General features: G+C 40.6%; 1 protein-coding gene across 6 annotated transcripts in view; it reads right to left on the bottom strand.

Moving 5' to 3' along the window:
* The window catches only part of Nubpl (nucleotide binding protein like), a 198,427-nt gene that overhangs the window by 33,204 nt on the left and 142,514 nt on the right, over positions 1 to 22,709 (bottom strand). For all 6 annotated transcript variants that reach the window (XM_036206084.1, XM_036206086.1, XM_036206085.1 and 3 more), the window contains one exon: positions 8,359 to 8,452. In XM_036206084.1, coding sequence (XP_036061977.1) covers positions 8,359 to 8,452 — 94 coding nt within the window. The remainder of the gene's footprint in view (positions 1 to 8,358; positions 8,453 to 22,709) is intronic.

Below are 22,709 nucleotides of genomic sequence, written 5' to 3'. Positions count from 1 at the left end.
AGCAGTAGTGGGTAAAAACCCTACTATTGAAGTGACCCGTGGAAAAGGATGTTCAACTTTATCACTTCATCTTTCATAACAGAAACGGGGTACAACTCTAAAGCACTCAACAGAGAACGAGCTTCCAATCACTTCAGTTACTAACATCACCAAGAATTACCCCACTGTCTTAGCTGTAGCCCTGGCTGTCCTGGAACTTACTCTGTAGACCAGGCTGGCCTCGAACTCACAGAGATCCCCCTGCCTCTGCCTCCTGAGTGCTGGGATTAAAGGCGTGCGCCACCACCGCCCAGCGCTTTTTATTTATTTCTTAAATAGTATCTTACTTTTTAGCCCAGGCTGGCTTTGAATTTGTGATTCCCTTGCCTTAGCCTCCTGACGCATGGTTCACAGCATGTGCTGACACTCCTGGCTCATAGCTTTTTGTTTGCTCATTCTCCTGGTGTGACTCTAACCCAGGACTTGTGTGTGCCAAGCAAGCTCTCTGCATGGAGCTACTTCCCAGCTGACATACTAATTTTTATTCTTTCTTCAAAAAGAAACTCCAGCTAAGAGGGACTGCTCCTTCTTAACTAACTGTTACTAACCATGTATGTTAACTAGCCAGGTATGTTGACTGTTAACTAACCAGGTATGCTGACTAACTGTTGCTAATCAGCTATGTTAACTGTTACTAACCAGGTATGTTGACTGTTACTAACCAGGTATGTTAACTAACCAGGTATGTTGACTAACTGTTGCTAACCAGGTATGTTGACTAACTGTTGCTAACCAGGTATGTTGACTAACTGTTGCTAACCAGGTATGTTGACTAACTGTTGCTAACCAGGTATGTCTCAGAAGAGAGAAGAACAAGAACTAGGACTTTACAGAGGAAACTCTGGTTCCTAACGACATACTGCTCAATATGTTAGGAACACCTTTCAGATCCTCATCAAGCCTGGAACATCTACAGCCAGGTGAAAATTTAGATTGCGGGCTTGCTCTTTGTCAGTTTAATGGGCTTACATGTAGATTTTGATGTGGATCTGACCATACACTGGACATTAAGCTACTTCTGAACACTAAGCCAAAGGGATTTTAACTGTCAAACAAGCCATGAAGGAAATTCTCAAAAATTCCTCAACAATAAAATAGAATGGACTATTATAAAAGTTTCTAGAACAAGCCCAGACAAGATGAGTAGCTGGGAGGTACTCAAGGAATTTAGACACGTGACAGCTGGTTGGCAGTGACTCTGAAAGCTGACTAGTTAGAACCATCTGCAGATGCTTTCACATGGGCTCCTCCATGTAACAGTGTAGAAAGGCACTCACTATTAGGCTACTGCATCAAATTTGTCACTGACAAACTATAACTTTTATTTGTAAAATGGATGTTCAGCTAAGTAAAATTCAGCCCTAATTAACTTTATTTCTTCTTAAATTTAGATAGGAAACATTGCTGTTAACATTGGCATTACATTTAACTTTGGAAATTTGAAGTTCAGGCTGGGGACAAAGCTCAATGCAAAGGTCTAGCAATCCCTAGGAATAAAAAGTAAATAATGAAATGCCAGAAATGCCCTAAAAGATAAAATCCTAGAGCTGGTTCTAGACTTCAACAATTGCTTACATTTTCGTCCAACTACAGAAGAAATTTATTCTGGAAATAGTTTTCATAATTCAGTGACTAAAGCAATAGCTGTCTATATTGTGCAATTCTTGCCGAGCGTCTGTGAGAGCCAGTCTTTACAGTCATGTTGACTAGATTCGTTCGGAATCACCTTCCCAGAGAGGTTTAACTGAGAAAGGAAAACCAGTTCTGCTTGTGGGTGTACAATCCCATGGGCCACAGTCCAAGATGGAATAAGGAGAAGGAAAAGGAGAAGAAAGTGAACTAAGGACCAGCATTCATCGCTCCCTGTGGCTGATGTGACAAAAGCATCTTGTGCCGCAGCCACCGCACTGTCCTTGACTGTGTTGGGCTCAACATGTCCCTCCTTCCTCTCCTTAAGTTATTTCTGTCAGGCAATGAGAAAAATCATGAACACAGCATCCACTAATGAAATTCCAAAGTTTGCATGGAGGGTCAGCACACCCAAAGGAGTCTAAAATAAAAACATAAATAATGATTTAAGGGCTGGAGCGTGGCTCGGCAGCTATCGGCACATACCGCTCTTCCGAGAAGCATGTCAGGCAGCTCACAGCTACCTGCAACAGCTCAGGGGTCCAACACTTCCTCCTGGCAGGCAGCTATGCTTACACAGATGCATGAATAAAAGTACAAATCAATCTTTTAAAAATAAATGAAGATTTAATGTCTCTGACAACTGGAAAAGCTATGACTCAAGTCTTCTACATATTGCTGGCTTTACAGTGGGAAGTCAGTACAAGTTATGTAATTATAGAGCAAACACAGCACCAAAATAAAAACTGGGGAAGATGTTTTCTTTGACTTTATAGTCATTTTCCAAAAGATCAGCATTAGATTATTTTTAAAGACTTATAATTTTTAATAAGAGATTTTCATGTGATTTACATAAGTGAAATCACTGTTCTTCTTTTTGCCTTAAAGAGTAAACACTAGGAAATCAAGGAACTACTTCAAATAATGGTCTATAGGCATCCCTTTATTTATTTAACACAGCACCAATCATTTCCAGCTCTGCCAATCCCAACAGACCTCCATTTCATAAATGACTGTTCAATTAGCGAAGTGTGACCACAGAAGGAAAAACTGATCAGGCCAAGGAGCCTGCTGATGGAGAGGGAACGGAGCAGGTGAGCAGCATAGCTTGTTCTCAGGAAGGTTTAAGAGTCAGTAGTTTGGTCATCTGGGTGCAGGATGGGCACCTTTGTAAGCAGCACATGCCTTTCAGTTTACACAGTGACTGAAATATTAAAGTGGCTTCATTTACATTTCCTACCCCATCTCACTGGAATGAATGAGACACAAGAGGCTCCTGGCTTCTATCTGTGGGGCCCAGATAGGAAGGTCCTAGACAGGAAGAAAGGACATCACCTCATTACCATACCACAGCACACAGCCTCTCAGAAGCCCACAGATACTCAGAATCCGAACTAGCCGACTAGCCCCACATAACAGCTTCTCTGGCCCAGGAGATAAGGAATCAAACCAGGACCCACACTAGGCTGCTTGGCTCTTTTCTTTCCTGTGAACAAAGAATGAGCAACGTCTCGCCCTCGGCCACTTGGTCTTTGTCCCTTCTATTATTTGAATGGTGTCCCAATATTTTATTTCTCTATTAATCTTTACTTAAAAAGGTGAAGATGAGTGTCGACCTGACTATACATTCATTCACTATCACATTAAGTGATTTCCCCCTAACTCTATCCAATCAAAATAAACTTATGTCTGTTATTCCTCACCATACAAAATAAACTTGATTCAGTTTTATCTACGAATAAATATTCTGGACACGAGATTGATGACAGTACAATTTTGTCTTGTAAATACAGGCTTTTTACTAATTTGACTGAACTACTGGTGTCCCTGTTAGCTTGTAAGCTTTTGATGGCCATAAATTCCATCCGCTGCTTAGTATTTCACCTGTGTCTGGCCACTAACACGCAGGGAAAAGAACAAGAGACGCGCCAGTGAGTCGGAGTGCCTTGCCAACTCCTCCCCCATCGGTCTGCCCAGAGCCCTTCTCCATCCATTACTGTCATGGTCAGTGGCCTGGGGAACTGACCTCTGTGGACTGTCTCCCCTGAGCTTCCTTGCTCCTGGCTCACAAAGGGTGTCTGTCAGTAGCAGGGACCAGGAGGAGATGAGACTGTGGGAGGAGAGATGGTGTGGTATTACCTCACAGACTTCCGTCCTACCCTGCAGTGGGAGTGGCTAAAGCCTCCATTAAGCACCTCCTTCAAAGGTTCCAAGACTACAGGATGGAACACTGTTCACTGCCTAGTCTTCTCATGTGGAGGAGCAGGAAGAGCCCCTGCCATGAGTTCCTGGGCGCAGCACCATCTTCTAGAGTCACTAACGCTGCTGCCCACGTTGCTGTTCCTAGACTCTCAATTAAATTAAGATGTACTGTCTGCTAATACAGCACTTTGAGTTACTAAGACTCTTCAGAAAAAGAAAACGTTCCACATACTTACTGTGAAGCGTGAACTCTTCGCTTAATTCTAAGAGTTAAAATAAAGTTAGGACAGTCTTCAGATGGTCACCCAGAAGACTTCATTGATGCCAAGAGTAAAAGAAAAAATCTATGAGAATTTGAAAACTGGAACAGTTTGAAACAGTGTATGTTTTCAAAATCTTTAAGAACATTATAATGCCTCTCAGAGAAAAATTAGTTCTCTTCCATTATGGAAAATAACACATGATCAATAACTCCTAGAGAACATCAGCATGCATTTGGGAAACAAAAGAGAATTCAACTCTGGAGTCAAGCCAACCCAAGATAAAGCAACACATACTTTACAAAATAATCCACCAAACAAAGGCCAATAAGCGGCGTCATCTATAACAAGGTAAGAAACACAGAGGAGTTGGCACTAACGCCATCTCTTGGCATGTTCAGTAAGACGAGAGCAACTCTAAAGCCATGATCTCACTCCCCATCCTTTACCCTGCCTCTCGTCTTTCCTGCAATTTACATCTAGGCACCTCTGGTCTGCACTCACAGTGCGTAATGATTTAGACTCCACATAAGCTCAGACTTACACGGTTCCTCACTGCTGTGCTGTCAACCAGCCCTCCCTGCTGCTGTATAACACATTAACACAAATAAGAGAATAATTTTTCTTTTGAAATTTCTTCTTACACTGAGCTCATCATCTACTCACAGAACAAAATGGAATACACACAAAGAGTTGCTAATTAGCAGTTAGAAAAAGGATCTTTTTGCTTGTACAGGTCTGCTATGAATTCCCAAAATAATGCCTCTTTCCAAGTATAAAACATTTATTTTGTTGCCAACATGGCTGGGAGCAATGTGAACTTGATATAGACTCTAGTTCACAACATTTCAGTAACGCCCTGTCAGTCGACTTTCTGCCACAGTGGCAAACTTGCTGAGAAAAATAACTAAAAGGATTTATTTTAGTTCATGGTCAAAGGTTTATGTCCGTGGTCACTTGATCTGGCTAGTTCTGCACCACTGTGAGGCACAGCAACATGGCGGGGAGAGAGGAACAAAACTTCGTGTCTCAGAGTGGCCAGGAAGCAGAGAGAGATGAAGGGCAAGGTGGGTTATCTAAGCCCCTGATGACACCAGCACCCTCATGACCCAGCCATCTCTCAACAAAGCCACTGGCTGGGACCAAGCCTTTAACACAGGAGTCTTTGTGGGGAACATTTGATCAGACGGCATCCCCCTCAGCAAATACCTGTTTTAAAGCACTTAAGCAGTTTCAAAAAGGTACTATGCATGTAGATAAGAGCTTTTATATATCTCACTTGAGCCTTATAAACTGTGGGATGGGTGGGCTCCTTAGGGAATGGTACAAACAGAAATTAGCATCATGGCAGAAGGGGAACTTCTTTCCTGAGAATGGAACAATGCTAGTGATTCTCACAGCCACTTAATATGGAGCCTGTGAGTAACCAAAGGACATACCCTCCCCCATCCCAGTGTAACAAAAAAGGGGGCAGTAGACAGTATCAACTGTCCACAGGATGTCATCTACAGCAAAATAAAAACCTAGGCTGAAAGGACTTTTCTCTCTAGCTTTAAAGAAATGTTTTGTTTAACTTATACATAGAAAAAGCACTTGTGTGAAAACAGCAGGGTGGGGGGGGGCAGGGAATCCCAGGAATGAGTAGAATGGCAGGAAAGATAAGAGGACAGTGATCTTTTCACATGGACAGTGCTAACTGGTCAGCCTAGCACTGTCAATGGGAACTGCACATGCCACTGCCCAATAAGCTAACAGACACAAGGATGAACAGGAAAAGAAGGCTGCATTCAAGCAGCTTATAGCCTAGCTGGAAAGTTAATACATACAGTGATAGAACATCCATTCACTGATGTCCATTTGCAGGAAGACAATGAATTTGGTTCTATGGGAAATGCAAAAGTGAATGAAATCCAGGGAGGAGACCTGTGCAGCATAGCTGAGGAGTGGTCCAAATAAAACGCTATGTGAACTTCAAAGAGGGATAAGTGGATCCTATCTGGGGAGAGTTGGGGACAAGGCAGGGCCTGGGCATTAGAATACATGGCTTTGAAAGGTTATGCAGGACTTGGGCATGCAACTGACTGCAATGGAAAGACATTGGAATGAGACTAAATGTGTGTAGTGACACACAGCGAGTCAAGGGAAGAAAATGAGGGCTGTAAGGACGTGGGCAGTTGGTACCAGGAGTTGGGTGGGATCTTGCCTTATGTGAAGGGATTTACAGAAAGCCCAATCACAGGATGACACGGTCTATAGGGTTTGGGGACTTAGAGGAATACAGAACAGAAGAAAAAGGAGAACAGACTATCCTAAAAGAGTTTTAACATCAATGATAAAGAGGGAAAGGAAAGCAGGTTTATAGAGAACAGATAATTCTGAAGGACAACTGATAAACTGAAGGACAGACATGACTGAGACAGGCTGGTCCAGATAATACAAACTGATGCCAGCCCTGGTGCAGCCAAGCCAGAAACTAATCCTGGGGCCAACCCACTTCTGGTGTCCTCTTAGACAAGCTCGCTATGAAATAACACTGGTCCAAATAAACCAGACCTCAAGAACCAAGTTTTGAACACACATTTTAACAAACCCATAGAGAAATGATCACATGTACCCCCAAACTCTCTTGGGCATCATTTTGGCAGGGCTTTTTAATTGTTTGATACCCTACTCCCTGCTTTGAGGACTGAACCCACATATGCAAAGTACAAGTTCTACTAGCTGCATCTCTCTCTTGCATGAGAAGATCCACGTATGCTCACTAGAGAAAACAGAGGCTTTCCACTATCCGTGTCAATACTGGCAAGCATAGCACATGTGCAATCACTCCAACTGCTATGACTCCAGCGGGCTGTGATGGTCACAGAGATCAAGACTAGCTAGCATAGGTCAGCACAAAGGCAGAAGGGTGACTCCTTCCAAGAGTCACCTGGAACTCTACTGAAAACCAATGGTGCTGCTTCTCAACTACCTTCAGGCTTTCCTGGAATGGGGGAGCTAAGGAGGTGCAGAGTAGTCTCTTGGGGTTGAAAACATGATTCCTCACCATACACCCCAGTGCAGACTGCTGGCTAGACAGTCACTTATTGGGTGCACAGGTCTGACACAGTCACTTTAATGTAAATTATCACAGAATCACTGACATTAGCTTCACTTCAGCTTACACGAGTTGGACCAGCTGAGGCTGAACTCGGCAAACTATGACTCAGATGTTACCAGGGACCTTGATGCAGAGGTTCCAACCACAAGCTTTAAACTCAACCAGAACTGATGAGAACTTGAGCTACAACACCTTGTAAATGTGGGACCTTGAAGAAGTCAGTTAACTCCTCTCCTTTGAAAAGGGAAAGGCACGCTACATCGTAGAGCCATTACCTAAAGGATAAACTATTTATTTGCTCCTTATACCAGTTTCATCCTTTATAGCCTACCTTACCAGAATACTCAATTAAGACAACAAATACATTAAAATGTTTAATACCCATATTAATGAGGCTCTCCTACAAGTAACAAAAACATTTATAGCTTGCCAAAAAATATAGATTTAAGCCTTTTGATAATCAAATGTCAATGGCAAAGCTGAAATAACCAGTAAAAATGCATTTGCAAGGATATTTTAAATTTCCACTGTCTTCCTAGAAGCCCAATATGTGCAGACATTTGCAACTGTTCCAGAGAAAGTTTTAGACACAGATTCAAAATAGAGAGTAACTACCAATTTTTACATTCCGAGTCTGACAAGGTACCCACTGCTATGGCTTGTACATTTGACCAAATAATCTATTATATTTATTCTCTTGACTTTAAAACATAGGAAATAGATAGCAGAGTATAAAAATTTCCCAAAACTATATTTGCCAAAAAGCCAATTTTCCTACGATTTACTCCTACTCAGTTTCATTAACTAATATTTTCTGGGTGTCTGTTAGCACTTTGCTGTTAAGAGTTGGACAACAGTCAGCATGGCTGAATAGCCATGAGCTACCTAAATATATTTATGTACTAAAATTTTTCTAGAATACAGATTTATATTATTACCTTTAAAAGTACCTTTTGTTTTTATAAATACACATATTTATCATCAAAAGTTCAATACATAATTCTGATCTGTAATGACCAATTTATAAATAATTTTAAGACAGAAAGTTTGTCTACAATATGGTTTAGTTTTATGTATAGTAACAGCAATACATCAAAGAAAGAAAAAAATCAAACTTTTAGGATTTACCTGAAATAGGAATATTCTGTGAAACTGATAACTGTACATCTCCTGTTCCTGGTGGCATGTCAACAACCAAATAGTCCAGTTGACCCCAATCCACCTAAAATGATACAAATAACATCATTAAATAACAATTTCTGTGAATGTTGATGTAAACAAATTTAACATATAAACAATACACCTAAAACAATGGCTACCCCCTGGGTCCCCTCTAGGTACCAATGCTGTGCTGTGGGTTAAGGACACATGGGTGAGTAGATGGTAGACACTACCTACTGGACCTGCTTTGAAGGGTAAGCTTAAAATTCCAAGTAACAGGACCCTATACATACACATTAACAGCCTCTTTCACTACGGTCTTCTAGTCAGGATAAATCATTTCTTTTCACTGGATAAACTTACATTTTGTCTAGGAAGGTCTTAGCTTTTTGACCATAGAGGTTTAGCTTCATATTTATTTGTTTGTTTTAGTACAGCATTTCTTATGTGAATACATTTTTTGGTAATTTTCTTTCATAAAAATAAACACACTAATAATGAAAACAAAAACTTAATAACAGGAAAATTATTTAATGTTAACATGACTAATTTCCCAGTCCCATTTGATTCTTTCTTTATAAGCACTGAGTTTTAAAGAATTCACCATATAACCGAGTCTGTAATACTCAAGTTCACTTAGATAGAGAAGCATCCTGCACTCCTTTCTCCTCAGCCAGTTCTTCCCTCGGCCTCTCTAGTCTGTGAAAGGCCTGGGATCCTCTTAGTCACCTAAACTAGGAAGTTGACCTCATAATTAATGCTTCTCTTTCCCTCGTTACCAACAACCAGTTACTTACTCTGTCTGTTAAAACTCTAACACATCCACCTCTTCCTTCTGCTGTCAAGAAACAAGGCCATACCCATGTGTTCTTACTAAAGTCTCTGGACCACTCTCTGTCTCCTCAAGGTCAATCCAGTGTGTCCCTAGCAACACATACACACAGCTACTGGGCTAGTCCTTAATTGCTTCTATTGCTCTTAGAATAAAGCCCGAGCTTCTGCTCCCCAAACTGCCTGGTCTTTTTCACTGACTCCACCTCAGATCAAAATTCACTTCCTTGGGGAAAACTGCCCAAGTCCACTAGACTAGACAGTGTGCCCACTGTGTATGTCACCAAATCGCTTTTGTCCTTCTCCAGTGAGAGTTAAAGTGCTCATACTGGGCACCTAGTTAATAACTGATAATTAAATGCTTGTAGAATTTGCAACATTAGATATTAACAGGTAGTCATCAAATAGATATAATATTTCCAGTTCTACTTAAAGAAGGTGGTAAACTGTGAAGCGAAAGAGCCTACTGACTTTCAGAAACTGAAGTGAGCAAGGACAGTCACCCTACTTCTCTCATGCTCCATCTCTTGTGAAACTGTAAACTGAATTAAACACCTTAGCAAGAAATGGATAGCACAGAAGCTGCTTGCTGCCCTTCAAGAATAAAGAAATGCAAAGCATTGAGACTTTCTAAGCTATCTGGAAACTATGTAAATAATTCTACATTATCTCACAAAAAGTGCAGTGTGATGGTCTACACCGTTTTTTAAAGCACAAATGATTTAGTTAGTTAAACATGTTCATTCATACAGCATGTGGTAACACATCTTTTCAACACAGTTTTTAGAATCTGTTAGGTATTCGGCATTGTTCTAGGTGATTGAGATAAAGCAATGAATAGAACAAAGTCTCAGTCATCATGGAACTAACATTTTATAGAACGAAACATACAGACAGGCCAATCAGGAAGCAGTGTGTGTTAGAAAGAAAACTAGAGATGAGCCAATCAGGAAGCAGTGTGTGTTAGGGAGAAACATGGAGATGGGCCAATCAGGAAGCAGTGTGTGTCAGGAAGAAGACTAGAGAACATGGTCTCAGTCATCATGAAACTAACATTTTAGTGAAAGAAACATAGAGATGGGCCAATCCAGAAGCAATGTGTGTTAGGAAAAAAACTAGAAGCATCCCTCATTATACAAAATTATTTGGTCCCTGATTTAGAAATTTAGTCAGATAGGAAGAGGTTTCTTAGAAATCTCTTTAGTCTGAACTGCGGATACCAAGTGTTACAGGTAGGATGGCAGAAGAGTTTATCAATGGATTTCACTGACTCTTTCATCCACCGTTCATGTGGTAAAGAAGACTCGCAGAGGAGGGAGAAGGGAGGCTGGAGGAAGGGCCTACTCAAGAGGTGGTCAGGACCCTGGTCAGGACCCTGTTCAGGACCTGCCATGACAGATAGCTGAAGAAAAGCTCTCCAGCTGGAAGTCCTAGAAATGAGCAGCATGGCACACTACTGAAGGCTGGCTGGGAAGGCAGGTTAGTCCTCCTAAAGTAGCACCCATCCCCATAGCCATCCGTCTCTTGCCTTCCCTGACACCAATTTTATTCAAAACATTTATCAGTAGCTGACACTTTATACAGTAATGATTTGCTTTTGGTTCCCTTGTGATTTCATAAACAGATAGTGGTAGAATGATATAGTTTAAGAAAATAATGAATACAGATTGATTTTCAATAGCTTAGAAAAGTTACCCTCAAGCTACCCTTAGCTGCTGTGGTGGTTTGAATGTAATTGTCCCCCATAAGCTCATTGGGAATGGCACTGTTAGGAGGTGTGGCTTTGTTGGGGTAGGTGTGGCCTTGTGGAGGAAGTGTGTCACTGTGGGGGTGGGCTTTGAGGTCTCCTTTGCTCAAGCTCAGTATGACACTCAGTTCACTTCTTGTTGCCTGAGATCAAAGACGTAGAACTCTCAGCTCCTTCTCCGGCACCATGTCTGCCTGCACGCTGCCATGTCCCACCAGGATAATGGACTGAACCTCTGAACTTAAGCTACCTAATTAAAGGTTTTCCTTTATAAAAGTTGCTGTGGTTATGGTGTCTCTTCACAGCAATAAAAACCCTAACTAAGACAGCTGCCATCTATGAAACTCTGCCCAGGAAGATAAAGGACATTTTCTCTTTTTCTGTCCTCATCTGAGGCTGCTAATACTGGCAGATGGGGCAAGTCTCTTCATTTCAGAGAATACCAGGTGCCTAGTGCCAACAATTGATCATTGTTGTTCCCTGCCATTTAAGCATATTGATTATGCTACTTCCAATTTCTTATTTCAGAGAACCAAGGTTCCAAGGAACTAAAAATATGTCACTGTTACAGTAGTTCATTTCAAATTACTCCTAAATTGAATTCCAACTATCTGAGGAGCAAGCTGGCTCAGGACCTCTGTGATGCATACTGACATTCTGTATAAGAGCTTGCTGCCTGGAACGGGCTGAACTCCTCAATCAGCATGGATGTGCTGGCTTTGGGTGTGGCCCGTCGAGTGTTCATGAAAGAAGCTGCTCTACTGGGACCGAAGGAGACAAACTTCTTGAGCCAGCTGAGAAGGCACGAGTAGAACTGCTGGTCATTTGTCCATGGGCCCTTTCTAGTAGTCTACATCTACAACCGGGCCCTACGTGTGTTCATGCTGCCAGCATCTTGTGGAAAGATGTCTAAATGGTTGCTATTCTGATCTGATTTTACTACTGTGGTTCATTTAAAAAAGTATAATTTTTCACTATTTTGGACAATTTCATACATTCACACAAAGTACTTTTATCATATTTGACCTCCTCCACCTAACTCCTCCAAGATTTACCCCTAAACTCTCCCTCCCAACTTCGTGTCCTCTTTTTTGTAATAGTCCACTGATTCCAATCAGTGTCGCCCCCAACTCGCGAGTGTGGGGCCATCCACTGGAGTGTGGTCTATCTCTCGGGGATCATGTTTATAAAGAAACTGGCTCTCTGTGCTCTGGAAGCCATCAACTGCCAACAGCTGCCCAGCAAGGGGTTTGATCTGATTCTCAACAGAAAGCGTCCCTGGAAGAAACTGACTTTTTTTTCTTCTCATCCATCGCACTTTCTCCATCCTTACTGTTATCCCCCAAGAGTTCACATACTAAAAGCTCAGTCCTCAGTGTGACAATGTTAAGAAGTAGTACAGCTTTTAAGAGACACTGTTGTGTAGTTGTTCCCCCTGACAAAGTACATCCAAGAGAGAAGGGAAACTCATAAAGACTCAGAAAAACAATAAAAAATAAATGGAAGTAAAAATCACAACTCTTAGGAAGTTGCTGAAACTTACAAGACTCACATGATAGCAACTGCCAGAAAGAGACTCTGACCAGCTAAGTTGTCTGCAAGTTGTGTAGGAAATTCCAGGGATTCAACTTGTGAGAATAATCATCTATGTTGGAGCAGGCTTTTCTGTGATCATCCATGCTGCTGTAACTTCTCACTCATACTCCTGTAAGTATGCTCAATAAACTTACTGGCTCACCAAACTCAATTAAGGTGGAAAAAGCAGCTTTTTTTTTTTTGATATGTCATTGGTGCCCTCTGTGGTGAGTGAACAACTCTTCATGCTCCCACCTCACGCTGCCACCACAAAAGTCACACAACCAATATAACTTAGTGGCAGATAATAGGTCATAGACATAACTACCAATAAAGGATATTAATGCTGGTCTGATAGAATGGGGTAGGTCTTACAGAGAGTTGTTGTGAAAGAGCAAGCCTAGGCCCTGGATCTATTTATCTAGCTTCTTGCCTCACATGAGTTGATACTCTTGCCTGGGTTCCTACCATGATGCTATCCACCATATTGTGATGTACAAGGGGGCCCCCACCAGAAGTCAAATAGATAGAACCAGCTGATCTTGAAATCTCAGCCTCCCAAACTACAGGTTAAAAAGCATCTCTTTATAAATTATTCCGCCTCCAGGACTTTGTTTTAGCAACAGAAAATGGACTAGAAAAGTGGTAGAGAAGATACATTTAACCTGACATCAGCTCCCATAGTTAAATTTTATAGACGAATTAGCAAGGTCATAGATTTTCTTTTTTTTATTTACATGATTTCTAAGATATAAAAACAGCTCTTTTGGCTTTTAGGGTTGTTATTTTTTATAAAACTATCTCCCCAACTTCAGAAGAGATTGAATGTGCTCATAGTTATATGTCTATAGACATATTTCCAGAGATTGCCCCTTAACAGAAGAGATCACTGGCAGGCATGCCTTTCCATAGCCAGACTCTTCTCTCATAACTGACCAGTGTTAAATAAACAGGTACCGAACAATTGAGTCAAGTTGTCACTTACAATTAATTATATTATACAACTAAAATAAAAATCTTCTCCATGTAAGAAAACTTTAACACACAAAAGAAATCTAAAGTAGAACTTTTTTTTTTTTAATGTCTGAACAATGTACCATCCCAGTGGCTTATTTATAAAATCATGCAACATTTTATTTTGGTTGCAAGAAGAAAATTGTTACAAAGGAGAAATTACTTAAATATAAATTCCAATGATGGCACAAATAAATGGCACAGTGGACATAATAAACCCATCCTTGTAGCTATCTATTAAATGCACCTAATTGTAAAGACACATTGCTCAAGTTACAACAGAGTGTGGTTTTTACAAATGTTTCCATTTTCCCCAAATAATAAGTTCTCTGATTTGTTTTTAAACTGCTTTCCATAGCTGTAGGAAATGGGGGAGGGGTTTTCTTGACCGCCTATAAACCTAATAGAGCAGATAACACCCTGAGGAGGAGAAAGCCTCCTTCATGTCAGCTTCCGTTACCTAAGTTGTCCTCTAGCAGAGGTCTAGAGCAAGCTGGCTCTGACAGCTTGGAGACAGCATCGACTCACAGGGCGCTTGTTATCCAAGCCTGAGTCATGGGTTCCCCTTGCCCACTCTCAGCCCACTACTGAAATAATATTTAAAGCAGTACATCCCGCAGAGACCTATGTAAATGCATAGTATGGATAAAACAAGGAAATTTCAAGTACAAAAATAACAGCATGTCCATAAAAGCCATGGTTTTCTGTGATTTAGAGGAATATCTAAGTTCTCTAAAGGCATAATTTAATCTAACTGACTATATGTACAGATATTCATAACTAAGAAGCAGATGTTAATGAAGTAGAGAACTATGACCAAAGACGCCTAACAATCATAAACCTGCTTGAAAAATCAAGATCCTTTTATTTTAAGCTATCAGCTTTAGTATTAGCTGTCCTTTCCTGGATTCTTCCTGTGCCCTGCCCTCCCCATTCCGTGCCCACCAAACCTTCCTGTTTTAACTTGCTCTTTACCCCTCGACGACACTCTACCCTGTTTCTCCTTCCTTGGAAGAGACCCCACCCAGTCCCTTACTAGCTATCTAGCCTCTGTGGGCAGGTATTCTAAATGAAACACGTACATCTAAAGCTTAAAACTAGCATCCAAGTAAGAAAAAAATATACAATGTTTGTCTTTCTGGATGTGGGTTACCTCTCTCAGGATAATTGTTACTAGCTCCATCTACTACCTGCAAATCTTATGGTTTCAGTTTTCTCTAATAGAGTGGCACTGGGTATGTATCACTCACATTCCAGGGCAGGCTTTATCTCAGGCGTAGTTGACCAGCACAAGATGGACTCTATTTGTCGTTGTTGTTGTTGTTGTTTGGGGTTGTGGGTTTTGGTTTTTTGCCTTGGGTTTTTGCTTATGTGTGTGCTTTTTTGTTATTTTTGTTTTTGTTTTTAAGACGGAGAATGAACATGAAGTTGGGTGAGGAGGAGGGAGGAGTTGGGGAGGGAAAAGAATATGAGCAAAATATATTATATGAAAAATTGTAAAAGTTAATTTTTTTAAATTACCAAAATAATTTTAATCCTTTATAGATATTTGAATAGCTAAAGCTTGAGAACATTTTCTCCGTAGGAGTTACAATTCACTTTACCAATCTAATATGTAGCACTTTGTAAAACATATTTAGATATGTAGCACTCTAGTCAAGTTATAAAATTACTATATACTTTGATGAAAAATTTAAAAAGTAGTTTTTGGGTTATTTAGGACAAGATTATAGTTCCCATAGAAGGTGCTTTCTGGGTCTGCATTAAAAATATCTACAGCGGGGTTAGAGAGATGGCTCAGAGGTTAAGAGCACTGACTGTTCTTCCAGAGGTCCTGAGTTCAATTCCCAGCAACCACATGGTGGCTCACAACCATCTGTAATGAGATCTGGTGCCCTCTTCTGGTGCGCAGTCATACATGCAGGCAGAACACTGTATACATAATAAATAAACAAATAAATCTTTAAAACAAAAATATCTACAGCCTTACACAGAGAAACCTTGTCTGGAAAAAATAAATATTTACAGTCATTGCTGAAGTTCAGGTTCTCTCAGGCATCAGAGCACCCAAAGAACACTGTCTCCCCAAGAGACCAGAGCACCCACTGCACTATGTGCAAGAGCAATCCAAAGAGCTGCCCAGTGAAGATGCCTCCTGCCCACTCCTTACAATGGCTTCCTTTGGAGCCCGGGGACCATCAAGTGGAACCAGGCTGGTGAAGAGGAGAAAGCAGAAAGTGGGACAGAGGTGACAGGAGGGGCACAGTGGATGAGGTGAGCAGTTATACTTCCACCAACAGTCACTAAGAGCTGATGTACGGTCAGCACTGGACTCTGTGGACATGCAGACTTGATATAAAATGGGCGTTATGACCCCTGTTTCACATATAAGAATTCTAAAGGATTGAAAGTCGGGAACATTTGTCAAGGTCATACTGTTGTTGAGTGAAAGACCTAGGGTATCACATTACTCTCCTCCAAATCTCTGCAGAGTACTGGTAGCAAAAACTCATGACCCCAAGAACATAGAAGTTTTTCAGTATGTGATTTGTGATATATAGGCATATAAAATAGAACCCACTTAGATTCACAGAAAGCCAATTACTTATATAAAAGACAAGAATTATTTTCACATTTTCCCTTTTCAGGTTCATTATTATGATATTCCCTCTGTCTCTCTCTGTCTTTCTTTCTCCCTCCCTCCCTCCCTCCCTCCCTCCCTCCCTCCCTTCCTCCTCTCTTCTTCCTGCTTGTTTTTTGGACAGTACTCATTTCACACACAATCCTTGAGAGTCTTTTATATTAGAAAGTTAAGGTCCTAGTAACCATGGGAATCTTAGGCACACATCCCCAGCGTGGTGCTAATGAAGAACATTTCAGCTTTCAATAATCTGCCATCAAACAGGTCTTGTTTGAAATCAGTGTCATTCTACCAAATACACAGATAAGAAAATTATGTGCGGTGATCATTTAAATCACAGTAAACAATCTACAGGAACAGATGGAAATACTGAAATAGTTTTCTCAGAAATATCTGTAGCTTTTGAGCATATTTTTGAAACTAGGTCAGTAGATTTCATGTTTAAATGCAAAAGATCAAAATCATCAAATAAGAAACCAAGTATGAGAATTCTAGCTGCATATGAAGTTATATTTTAATTTTGACCTATTATATTGAGGTTTGTGGATTTTAAATTCTGATTCTACATTAATTGTAATTTTCTTTAAAAAAAAATCAGAACACTGAAGAAGAAATCTAGGAAATATGAAGCATTTGAACTAGCACATAAGAACTGAATCTGGACATCTAGTCACCAGGAAGAGCTTCAGTTTGGGAAACAGTGTATGTATGTTGTAGCAACCTTGTGACAAATTAGCTGTGTGATCAGAGACAGTGGACTTTGCTCTCAAGTCGGCAAAAGACAGTAAGTACTCCAGACTAGGAGAGCATTCAGATACTTTCAACCACAGCGATCTGCTGTGTAAAGTCAAAATACCTGTGGAGAACTGAGGATGGAGAAAGTGGATAAACAGTACAGTAACAAAATAATCACTTTACAAAGCAGAAGAAAGCAGGTACACTACATGAGGAAAAAAATGGCTCCCTCTACTTAGCATATTTAAGAAACTTATTTTTGGAATGATCACATTTTATTGGACAATTGAGCTGAACTTTACAAAATGAGATTTAAATTCATACTGAACCACAATCCTAAATTACCTTAGTGTACGTCACCTAGAGGCTGATGACTTATGGCCACATGCAATGCTGGCACAACAGATGCAGTCCTCAGTTGCTGAGGAGATTCCCCCCCCCCCACAGCTCCCCATGAGCAGAGCAGGGAGGGGCTCCAAGTCCAACCCTGAAGGTTGCAGACCAAACAGAACCATCCAGTACATGCGACACTTCTTTGTACCTACATGCGACAGGCACATACTCAGCCAAAAAAAAAGCAAGCTCTTATTCTTCTTCTGTGACTTTTATACACCTAAACACCAATGCTGGAGCAAAGAGAAGAATGGAAGAGAGTGTCATAGAAGAACCTGGTCCTCACTGTGCCCTGCTGATCTTTTAGTATGTATGGGATTTGTTTACTTTATGAATGTATTTTGATTGAAATAGAATTATATCACTTTCTCCCCTCCTTTTCTTCTCCCCAGTCCCGCCCACCTGCCCGCCCTTCCTCAAACTCTTCTCAAGCCCCCTTCCAGCCCAAGTTGGAAGTTTCTTGTTATTATTATTGTTATATGCACATATATGTATGCATGTGCATACAATAATATGAATAAATACAGCCTGCTGAGTGAACTTCTGTTGTCTGTGTGTATATGCACATGGAAGCCTCTCTAAAGGGGGAACACAGAGCAAACCTTAACAAATAAGAAAAACTGAAACAATCCCATGTGTTCTGTTTGACCATTATGCAATAAAACTTCGAATCAACAGCAATAAATCTCAAGTAAGAGTATTTAAGTGCATAGACTCATGAAGATTAAACAACTCATTATTGAATGGAATGATGGATCAGTCAAAGAAGGAATCAAAAAAGAAATCAACATATTCATAGAACTAAATGGAAACAATGCAACAAAACCTCTGGGACACATTAAAAAGCCATTATGAAAAGGAATTTACAGCTCTAAGTGTCTACATTAGAAGCTTAGAAAAAACACAAATAAGTGACTTAATGAAGCAACCCAAAAACTTGGAAAAACAGGAACAAAGCAAATTGAAACCTATTTGACAACAAGAAATAATAAAAATCAAAGCAGACATTAATCAGATAGAAATAAAATAATACAAAGAATCAATGAATCTAAGAGCTGGTTCTTTCAGAAGATAAACAAGATTGACAGACCCTGGACCCAATTAATCACAAGAACAAAAGAGAGGATCCAAATTAACAAAATCATAAATGAGCAGAAAAACATTACAATGGACACCAAAGAAACATAGAAATACTTTAAAAGCCTGTACTCCATTACATTGGGAAAGCTAAAAGAAATGGATCAATTTCTTGATTCATCTAAACTACCAAGTTAAACCAAGAGAGCAACAACTTAAACAGACCCACAACAAAGAAGACTGAAATGAAAAAAGCCTTCCAACAAAAAAGTCCAGCCCCCCCCCCAAAAAAAGCAGAAATCACTTTCAAAGTTCTATGAAGATTCTTCTTAAACCATTAAGAAAGAAATAAAGAAGCAGAAGGAACATTCCCAAACCCCTACAAAGCCAGCACCACTCTACTACCCAAACCAGGTAAAAAGACACAAAAACAAAAGAAAACAAAACAAAAAACCTACACACAGATATTCCTGATGAAGATAGATGCAAACATCCTCAATAAAATATCAAGAAGATCAGCCATCATGATCAAGTTGGGTTTATTCAGAAATGTAGGGTTGGTTCAACATACATGGGCCAATAAATAATAATAAATGAACTTAAAGATTAAAAAACAGATGCAGAAAAGGCCTTTGACAAAATCCAACATGCCTTCATGATAAAGGTCTTAGAGAGAATAGGACCAGAGGGAACATTTATCAACATAATAGAGGCTATTTATGACAAATCCACAGCCTGTCCTATCGTTAACTAGAGAAAAACTCAAAGCAATTCCATTAAAATCAGGAATGAGACAGGCCTGCCTACTATCCCTACTCCTTTTTAATACGATGCTGGAAACACTACCCCAGAGCAATAAGGCAAAAGAGGGAAATGAAAGGGATATAAACAAAAAAGGAAGAAGCCAACTACCCCTATTTTTAGATTTTATGATATGAGATCCCAAAAGCTCTACCACAAAACTCCTAGAAATAATCAACTATCTCAGCACAGTGGCAGGGTTCAAAATCAACTTGTGAACATCAGTAACCTTTTTATATACCAACAACAAACAGACTGAAAAGAGATCACAGGCATACCCCCATTTGCAATGGCAGCAAAGACAATGAAGTATCATGGACAAACAAGGAGGTGAAAGACCCTACAACAAACTTCAAATCTCTGAAGAGAGATTGAGAAAGACACTAGAAAGTGGAAAACACCCATGTTCATGGATTGGTAGACTTAATATTGTGAAAATGACCATCCTACCAAAATCAATTGACAGATTTAATACAATCCCAATCAAAATACCCACAGAGTTCATTACAAAAACAGGAAAACTCATTGAGAACTTCACCCAGAACCAAGAAACATCCAGTATAGCCAAAGCAATCCTGAACAAAAAAGAATCATACTGGAGGGATTGATATTTTAGACTTCAAGATGTATTATAGAGCTATAGTAATACAAATAATATGGTACCAGCACAAAAATAGACATATAGCCCAGTAGAATGAAACAGATGAGCCAAACATGAGTATATTTGACATAAAAAAAAAAAAATACACCTTGAGGGGAGGGGAAGCAGCATCTTCAACAAATGATGCTGGGAAAACTGTATGTCCAAGAACAGAAGAATGAAATTAGACCCATATCTATCTCCTTGTACAAAAATTAGATCCAAGTGCATCAAAGACTCAACCTGAAACCCGAAACACTAAAATTGCTAGAAGAAAACACAGGCATGACGTACCAGATACTGGTGTAGAAAAGGACTTTCTGGACAAGACCCAATGCTAAGCCACTGAGGCCAATGATTAGTAACTGGGGCCTCAAAAACAAAAACAACATCAAACAAACAAAAAAAACAAAAACAAACAAACAAAAACAAACAAACAAAAAAGGCTCCTGTACAACGAGGAAAACAATCATGGGAGAAGAAACCCACAGAATGGAAGAGAGTCTTTGCCAGCCATGCGCTTGACAAAGGATAAATATACAAAGAACTCATAAAGAGTCAAGGAAACATACAACCCAGTTTAAGAAATCAGCTAGGGATCCAAACAGCGTTCTCAAAAGTGAAATAAGAATGGCTAAGAAGTAACTCAAAAAGTGTTCATCATCTTAGCAATTAGGAAAGTGCAAATTCAAGCAGCTTTGAGATTTCATCCCGCCTCAGTCACAATGGCCAAGTACAAGACAGCTAACAAGGAGCTCTGCTGAGTCTCGAAGGAATACAACTAGACCAGCGTGGAGACCGCTCTCCCCCCCCCCCCAGGCTAAAAATAAACCTACCATGGCCCAGCTATCCCACTCCTGCTCAGCCATGTTCACTGCCACCCTACTCACAATAGCTAGGAAATGGAAACAACCTGACTATGCTTCGAAAGACAAACAGATACGGGAAAAGTGCACATACACGCTATGGAATGCTAGTTAGCTGTAAAGAACACTGAGATGTGTTTCCTTCAGATTCACTTCAGATCTTTTCTAAAAGGTGGCTTCTAGGGCCCAAACTCAGGTCTGCAGAGCAAGCACTTCACTGAATGAGCCATTCCCCTGCTTCAGATACATTTCTGTCTCCTGATCTGTGCTGTGGGATGTCTTTCTGTACGCTGTGAACATGTGTTGCTATGACTGGTTAATAAAGAAGCTGTTTTGCCTATGGCGAGTCAGGACTTCGGGGGCTTTGGTGGGACCAGAGAAACCTTCTGATGACAGATCTATCTTTAGTTACTGGGGGAACTTCCCTTTGATAAAATATAAGAATCTTCTGAAATACAATAAGAATTAAAAAATGTAAGGGTCTACTGAAATACAATGAGAATTCCGTGGTGTGCAAAAATATACCTGAAAATTTAAAACAGTTACTTATAGCTGGAGTATAATTTTAAAAAAATGTATGATATATTTCAACAAGGAAAGAACTCAGGTAAGGTTCAATGACAGACGAGAGAATTGTGTGTGGATATCCACTAGCATGCTAATTAGAAACTCAGACATCAGAGTTGTATTAGCAACCTGCCATTTCAATCTGAACAGCATGTTTTGGCTTCTTCATTTTATAGTGGGACAAACAGAGACCATTAGATCAAGAAGTACCCCAGATGAACATCCCAGCACTTGGCCTTTTACAGATAAAGATGCTGAAATTCAGAAGTCAAATATTTGTCCAAGAGTTACCCTGTAAAGCAAGACAATAAAACATCCTTTTTCTACTTTTCTGTGTTTCTTCTTTTTTAAAAAAATTAAGAAAATTTCTATTCATTTTACATACCAACCACGGATGCCCCTCTCCTCCCTTCTCCTGCCCCCCAGCCTTCCCCACAACTGCGCCCCCCCCCATTCCCACCTCCTCCAAGGCAAGGTCTCCCATGGGGAGTCAACAGAGCCTGGTACATTCAGCTGAGGCAGGTCCAAGCCCCTCCTCCCTGCACAAAGGTGCAAGGCATCCAACCACAGGCACTGGGCTCCAAAAAGCCAGCTCATGCACCAGGGACTGATCCCGAACCCACTGCCTGGGGGCCACCTAAACAGTTCAAACTAAACAACTGTCTCGCCTATTCAGAGGGCCTAGTCCAGTCCCATAGGGGCTCCAGAGCTATTGGTCCATAGTTCATGAGTTTCCACTAGTTTGGCAAGCCATCTCTGTATGTTTTCTCATCATGGTCTCGATGTCCCTTGCTCAAAGAATCCCTTCTCTCTCTCACTGATTGGACTCCTGGAGCTCTGCCTGGAACCCGGCCATGGATCTCTGCATCTGCTTCCATCGGTCAATGGATGAAGGCTCTGATGACAGTTAGGGTATTCACCCATCCGATCACCAGAGTAGACCAGCTCAGGAACCCTCTCAACTATTGCCAGTAGTCTATGGTGGGGTCATCCTTGTGGATTCCTGGGAATTTCCCTAGCACTCTGTTTCTCCCTATTCCCATGGTGTCTTCATTTATCATGGTATCTCTTTCCTTGTTCTCCCACTCTGTCCCTGTCATAGCTTGAACCTCCTGTTTCCCTATGTTCTCATCCCCCATCTCTTGCCTTCCATTAACCCCGCCTCATCCCCAGTTTGCTCATGTAGATTGCATCTATTTCTCCTTCTCTGGGTGATCCATGCATCCCTCCTAGGGTCCTCCTTGTTAGCTAGCCTCCCTGGAGCTGTGGGTTGCAGCTGGTTATTTTTTACTTTACATCTAGTATCCACTTATGAGTGAGTACATACCATGTTTGCCAGAACCTGCAAACAACCTAGATACCCTTCAACTGAAGAATGGATTAAGAAAATGTGGTACATATACACAATGGAGTACTACTCAGCAGAAAAAA

The sequence above is a fragment of the Onychomys torridus genome, chromosome 14 (genome assembly GCF_903995425.1).
Source record: "Onychomys torridus chromosome 14, mOncTor1.1, whole genome shotgun sequence".
Lineage (NCBI taxonomy): Eukaryota > Metazoa > Chordata > Mammalia > Rodentia > Cricetidae > Onychomys > Onychomys torridus.
Note: the sequence above shows the minus strand (reverse complement) of the source record. Positions and strands in the feature narration are given on the sequence as shown.